Source organism: Chanos chanos, chromosome 5, assembly GCF_902362185.1.
Source record: "Chanos chanos chromosome 5, fChaCha1.1, whole genome shotgun sequence".
Taxonomy (NCBI): Eukaryota; Metazoa; Chordata; class Actinopteri; order Gonorynchiformes; family Chanidae; genus Chanos; species Chanos chanos.
In genome coordinates this window covers 1,065,001-1,072,602 of record NC_044499.1, presented here as the reverse complement: position 1 = coordinate 1,072,602, position 7,602 = coordinate 1,065,001, and the positions used below count along the sequence as shown (strand labels likewise).

Here is a 7,602-nt window from a genome sequence, read left to right as displayed (position 1 = left end):
ATGTACACCCCACAGCAATGAGGAAGGAAGACAGGACAGAGAGGAGAGTGTTTTACATAACGGAGAGAGAGAAAGAATGGTGAATGGAAAGAGATGGATACAAGGCCTGTGACACTATTTTATTTTATTAGACGCTGAACTTGGGGCAAAAACGTATGATTAAAGTGAGTATTGGATATGTTTTACCACCTGTGTGTGTGTGTGTGTTTGTGTGTGTGTGTGTGTGTGTGTGTCTGTGTGTCTGTGTGTGTGTGTGTGTGAAGCGGGCGGGGAGGGGGGAGGCACGAATGCTTTTACATCTCACTACTTTCTCTCAGGGGTTGGTGGTGGGATGTAACATTCCCGTCTAACCACGTCTTCGTCTCTTCGCTGAAGAGGAGCTCGCGATCATAATGCGTTTTGTTACCTAGATGCTATGTCAGCACTGTGTATCACGTGCTCCTCCACTCCCTCTTTCTCTCCTTCTCTCTCTCTCTCTCCCTCTCTCTGTCTCGCGCCTATGTCTGTCTGAAGCACTCCTTGCCTGCGTGAGCCTCCTCCCTCCCTCGAAATCTCACCGTCACGTCGTCTGTTTCAGCACGAGCTGTAAGTAAAGGCAGCGCGAGAGGCGTTTTTTTAAGTCCGAAATCATGATTCGACGGGAGCGGTCAGGTTCTATTCACAGCACGGCTTCACTCGGTGAGGCTTAATGTATGGTCCGTGTATGGGATGCGAGTATGTGCGACGGGTGTGCGTGTCGATAACTGGTTGTAGTGAAACACTGGAAGGATTCGCAGTTATGGGGGTTTTTTTAGTATTTAGCATATGTTTCGCTTTCTCGGGAGCTCGCATGCATTGAAGTCATAACAACGACATTCTCTACAGAGGATTCAGAAGAATTCAATTTACTGGTCGATGAACGCGGGTACCAATCCGTGTAACTAGTATCCGTTTGACAAACAAAGCAATTGTTGCACGGACGGCTTGACTTAAGGTCTTTTTTTCATTTATGTAGACGTTTACTGCCTGTGTTTTTGAGGCGCGCCTTGAAGCTGTGTCACTCTCAGCCGCCTATTGGGTTATTTACAGACGAGGTTTTTCCATGTTACCAAGCAAGATTGTGTGTATGTGTGTTTGTGTGTGTGTGAGAAAGAGAGAGAGTGAGGGAGAGAGAGCGAGAGAGAGAGAGTGTATACACACGTGTGTACGTCCGTGACAGGTGTGTGTTCTTTTTCCCTCACTCACAGACAGACGTCCTTGCGCCTCTCTTTGTGCACGAGATCCTTAAATGACCCACGACACTGACAAAGGTTTGAGATCTCACTGAACAGATCATGGCATGCGCCTCATCGCGGACAGACACACGCGCGACGCCAGAGCTCGAGAGTAGCGAACATGGGGATCAGGTCCAGAAATGCCACTAACGCCGAGAATTTACGGGAGCCTAAAAACTCGCTGGCCGGAGAACTGGAGCAGTGCGCGGGGCAGGAAAGAGACGGCACGCTGCTCCTTGTCGGGGCGGGAAAGGAACCAGACTATAAAAGGGGCTCTCAGGGCATCGGGCTTCTCGCCAAGACACCACTGGGTTACACGCGCCCAGTGAAAAGGAATAACATCCGTAAACGGCGGATTCAGAATCTCATCTATGACGCGCTCGAGAGACCGCGAGGATGGGCCCTGTTGTACCACGCGTTTGTGTAAGTGATCCCATGCCAACGCTATTTGCCTCTCTCTCTCTCTCTCTCTCTCTCTCTCTCCCTCTCTCTCAGACTTCAGCGGAGCCTGTGGTTTGAGCTTGGTAGGAATGCCTTGGGTAGAGGGAAGAACGTAATTATCACAGAAACGGATTATTCCGGTTTCCCCGTGTGTGTGTGTGTGCGCGTGTGTGTGTGTGAGTGCGCGCATGCACACGTGTGTATATAAGATGTTTTTATCATTGTTAAGTCCTATATTAAAGCCATAGTTTTGAGTATATTAAATTGTGATGTGATGTGATGTGATGCACCAGATGTGATGCATTGAACTGATTAAACTGATTATATGTGTATGTTGGCTTAATTGAATTTAGGCTTGGTGTCCCTGGGTTATTCCTCTGTACATTACACAAGGCTTTTTACTATAACTATGTCATATTGTGCAGCAGTTCACAGTGCTGAAAGTCAACACCACTGTCCATGGTCCTGAACCGAGTATCCTTCCCATAGTACTGAAACCCTCTCTCTTTCTGTGTGTGTGTGTGTGAGAGAGGGAGAGAGAGAGAGAGAGAGAGAGAGAGAGAGTATGTGTGAGTGTGTAAACATTTTCTCTCTCTGTAAGTCTGCATGTTTGTTTGTGTGTGTGTGTGTGTGTGTGTGTGTGTGTGTGTGTTTGTGTGAGTGTGCATTTCGAGGATACTAACGTAACAGTGATGGGTCAGTGTACCACACAGATACATGTAACATCTGCATATTACTGGTGGATCTGTTTGAGAATGTGTGTGTGTGTTTGATAAGAGATAGAGATAGAGAGAGAGAGACAGAGAGAGAGAGAGAGGTGAAACTGTTTGTTTTGTCTAAGTGAAGATGAATCATTAATGTCGTCCAGGAAACAGATGGTCATTTACCCCTCTGGCCAATATCACATCCCTATATACACTATCATCACTCTCTCTCTCTCACTCACACACACACACACACACACACACACAGATAGATAGATGGCAGTTCCTGGGCAGGATGACTGTTACTGTAAAACAGGATCTAGCTGGAGGCTGCGGCTTACACATGTCCAGCTGAAGTCGTTTTGAATCATGCACTCGATGTTCTTTGTAAGGTTGGAAAACACAAACAACTTTTATTTCACACGTGTCACAAGCAGTATAATTCCAACGAATTTTCCTTGTTGGATAATATAAAACTAAACATGACAGGATACGGTATGAAAACCGTGTGGCTCCACAGCTATCTAGCCTCCACTCCATCGCGAGTTCCACAACTTAACTGAAGTAAATGCTTCTCTTAAAGTAACAGTACACAATTTACCAAAAAACGGATGAAATGGTCTATTCTAGACCTAGTTTAACTTTGTTAACTACGTTTAATATTCTAACGTATTTACACATTATAATTTGTTAACCTTTAATATCCTAGAATCCAAAGGTTACAAACTGTACATGTTCAAGGAAAGATATAAGAAAACTATGAGAAAATAACAGGCTGATCCTTGTCTCATACAATGACAAACCGACTTTATGCTGAGCTGGAGTAAGTCCTGTGTGACGTTCTGACAAATTTGGTCAATTTTGCTTGTATTTTGGGTGATGCAGATGTCAGTAGCTTGTATGTTTGGTGACTTAAATGTCAGTACTTTGTTTGATTGGTTACTTAAATGTCAGCAGTTTGTTTGTCTTGTGACTAAAATATCAGTAGCTTGTATGTTTGGTGACTTAAATATGAGTAGTTTGTGTGTTTGGTGACTTAAATATCAGTAGTTTGTATGTTTGGTGACTTAAATATCAGTAGTTTGTACGTTTGGTGACTTAAATATCAGTAGTTTGTATATTTGGTGACTTAAATATGAGTAGTTTGTATGCTTGGTGACTTAAATATCAGTGGTTTGTATGCTTGGTGACTTAAATATGAGTAGTTTGTGTGTTTGGTGACTTAAATATCAGTAGTTTGTGTGTTTGGTGACTTAAATATCAGTAGTTTGTGTGTTTGGTGACTTAAATATCAGTAGTTTGTATGTTTGGTGACTTAAATATCAGTGGTTTGTACGTTTGGTGACTTAAATATCAGTAGTTTGTATGTTTGGTGACTTTAATATCAGTATTTGTATGTTTGGTGACTTAAATATCAGTAGTTTGTATGTTTGGTGACTTAAATATCAGTATTTGTATGTTTGGTAACTTAAATATCAGTAGTTTGTATGTTTGGTGACTTAAATATCAGTATTTGTATGTTTGGTGACTTAAATATGAGTAGTTTGTATGTTTGGTGACTTAAATATCAGTATTTGTATGCTTGGTGACTTAAATATCAGTAGTTTGTATGTTTGGTGACTTAAATATCAGTAGTTTGTACGTTTGGTGACTTAAATATCAGTAGTTTGTATGTTTGGTGACTTTAATATCAGTATTTGTATGTTTGGTGACTTAAATATCAGTAGTTTGTATGTTTGGTGACTTAAATATCAGTATTTGTATGTTTGGTAACTTAAATATCAGTAGTTTGTATGTTTGGTGACTTAAATATCAGTATTTGTATGTTTGGTGACTTAAATATGAGTAGTTTGTATGTTTGGTGACTTAAATATCAGTATTTGTATGTTTGGTGACTTAAATATGAGTAGTTTGTATGTTTGGTGACTTAAATATCAGTATTTGTATGTTTGGTGACTTAAATATCAGTGGTTTGTATGTTTGGTGACTTAAATATCAGTATTTGTATGCTTGGTGACTTAAATGTCAGGCAGGGAGGTCTATCTCTCCCCTCCTCCAGCACAACACCAAGCCAACTACCTCCCCCATTCAGCAGCCAGTTTACACACATCTCTGTGGGAACACAGCGCATGTGAAGACACAGGATGTTCCCCTGCCTTCCCCCTGTAAGGGTTTTGGGTCAGGATTAGGTGTCCCACTCACAAAAAGAGAACTCACTGAAGCCTGCTGATGGGTGTGGGTCTCTGACTCACACGTATCCTTGGCAACACTGACACTTAAATTCATGACCGCAAGAGTTTGGCCACAGTGCAGTTTAATGCCGCACCACCCAAGTGACCCCGCCCTGAACTCTGCCGCTTAACACATAACCCCACCCTGAACTCCACCACTTAACACATAACCCCACCCTGAACTCCGCCGCTTAACACATAACCTAGTCCTGAATTCCACAGCTTAACACATAACCCCACCCTGAACTCCACCGCTTAACACATTACCCCACCCTGAACTCCGCCGCTTAACACATAACCCCACCCTGAACTCCACCACTTAACACATAACCCCACCCTGAACTCCGCCGCTTAACACATTACCCCACCCTGAACTCCGCCGCTTAACACATAACCCCACCCTGAACTCCGCCGCTTAACACATAACCCCACCCTGAACTCTGCCGCTTAACACATAACCCCACCCTGAACTCCGCCGCTTAACACATAACCCCACCCTGAACTCCGCCGCTTAACACATAACCCCACCCTGAACTCCGCCGCTTAACACATAACCCCACCCTGAACTCTGCCGCTTAACACATAACCCCACCCTGAACTCCGCCGCTTAACACATTACCCCACCCTGAATTCCGCCGCTTGACACATTACCCCGCCCTGAATTCCACTACTTAACACATAACCTAGTCCTGAATTCCACTAATTAACACATAACCTAGTCCTGAACTCCACCGCTTAACACATTACCCCACCCTGAACTCCGCCACTTAATACATTACCTAGTCCTGAATTCCACTACTTAACACATAACCTAGTCCTGAATTACACTACTTAACACATATCCCTGTGCTGATCTCCACTGCTTACCATATTACCCTACCCTGAATCACACTGCTTACCATATTACCCCACCCTGAATCACACTGCTTACCATATTACCCCACCCTGAATCACACTGCTTACCATATTACCCCACCCTGAATCACACTGCTTACCATATTACCCCACCCTGAATCACACTGCTTACCATATTACCCCACCCTGAATCACACTGCTTAATGTGGAAACTCCGCATAAATGATTTGAAGCACCACTTTTACACGGCACCTCTGCTAAATTCTCAGTGAAATTGATCTGAGTGCAATCACTCCATTTAGTACCTGCTTGGCTGCGTGTGTTTGAAGTTGGTGTATGCATTTCCTCTTGTGTTGAGACAGCACTGCTAAGTGGTGACAGGTTTTAGTCCATTTTCAGGCTGAAGTTTCTGCATGTTGTAACGGGACTATGGATGTGCAAACAGAGGTGAATGTTCTACAGACAGTGCTGTTTCAGGGGCGCTCTGACTGGGGCAGATGGGTGCAGGCAGTCTGGGAAAACCGCGGTGCATATGTGGAGACGGCTAAACATGAGTCAGTGAGTGCGGTGTGTGAGGTGTATCACACGTAGAAACGAAGAGATAGATTTTTATGAAGAGATGGTTTTGTTGGACAAGATTAAAGGGGATGGGCCAAGTCTTAACTGCATGTATCTCGTTGCTACTTCACAGATTAACTTAGTGTTAATCTCCGCCTTGAATTATCGCACAGGGGTGATGGTGTGAGACAGAAGACAGGGTGAGTTTGTGAGACAGAAGACAGGGTGATGGTGTGAGACAGAAGACAGAAGACAGGGTGAAGTTGTGAGACAGAAGACAGGGTGAGGTTGTGAGACAGGAGACAGGGTGATGGTGTGAGACAGAAGACAGGGTGAGGTTGTGAGACAGGAGACAGGGTGAGGTTGTGAGACAGAAGACAGGGTGATGGTGTGAGACAGAAGACAGGGTGAGGTTGTGTGACAGAAGACAGAAGACAGGGTGATGGTGTGAGACAGGAGACAGGGTGATGGTGTGAGACAGGAGACAGAAGACAGGGTGAAGTTGTGAGACAGAAGACAGGGTGAGGTTGTGAGACAGAAGACAGAAGACAGGGTAGAGTGTGTGAGAGAAGTGTCACAGAGGTGCAGAGAAATATGTAGCCAGCGTCCTCACCAGTCACATTTATAATGTATATAAACACCAAACAAAATTTAACTGCATGTATTTCTCAACAACATTTTATGGGACGGATTGCACTAGCCAGTTCAGATTTTTGAAGAGCTGGCAATTCACACCCTCACCCCACCCCCTCAGCTCAACATCTAGCTAAACATGCGTGTGTGTGTGTGTTAGAGTGAGTGAGTGAGTGAGTGGGTGAGTCAGTGAGTGTGTGAGTGAGTGAATGAGTGAGTGAGTGTGTGTGTGTGTGTGTGTGTGTGTGTGTGTTAGAGTGTGTCACGCTGGTGGTGTGGTGCAGGACCCAAGTGCAAGACACGATGGTTGAAGGTGACAAACGGAAGACTTTACTGACAAAATGAAGATTAAAATACACGTGCAAACTAATAACAAAAGCCGATAACAAAAAGGTGCAGCATGACAGTGTGCACTAAAACACAAACAACGATAGACCAAGGACAAGTGAAACACAAGGGCTTAAATACAGAGGGAAACAAAACAGGGCAAAACAGGATTGGTTCAAATTAACAAGGTTAATAATCGGGACAAACAGGAACAGGTGAGGGGCGGAGACAGACAGAGCAGGAGCACAAAGACAGAACAAAACAAAAGTCCAAACTGAGGTGCAGGCTGTGACAGAGTGAGTGAGTGAGTGTGAGTGTGTGAGTGTATGTGTGTGTGTGTGTGTGTTAGAGTGAGTGAGTGAGTGAGTGTGAGTGTATGTGTGTGTGTTTCAGGGCTCGATAGTGTGAGTGTTTCACTCACATTTGGCGACTAAAAATAGACATGTGTGAGCTGTAATGTGTATTTAGGAGCACGTGTGTGAATGAAAAACATTACAAAATTCAGCCCAAGCAGCCTCTTTTTTTTTTTTTAACAAAAAGGTTGACAACACAACAGCAATCATGATGATGCGGTCACTGCGCTGAACCAGCGTTCGACTT

The 7,602-nt window shown here is 44.0% G+C and overlaps 1 protein-coding gene across 1 annotated transcript in view; it reads left to right on the top strand.

Annotated features, from left to right (window-relative positions):
* Positions 1–1,374: 1,374 nt before the first annotated feature.
* kcnq3 (potassium voltage-gated channel, KQT-like subfamily, member 3) overlaps positions 1,375–7,602 on the top strand; it is a 71,716-nt gene continuing 65,488 nt past the window's right edge. The window contains exon 1 of the mRNA XM_030775517.1: positions 1,375–1,676. Coding sequence (XP_030631377.1) covers positions 1,375–1,676 — 302 coding nt within the window. The remainder of the gene's footprint in view (positions 1,677–7,602) is intronic.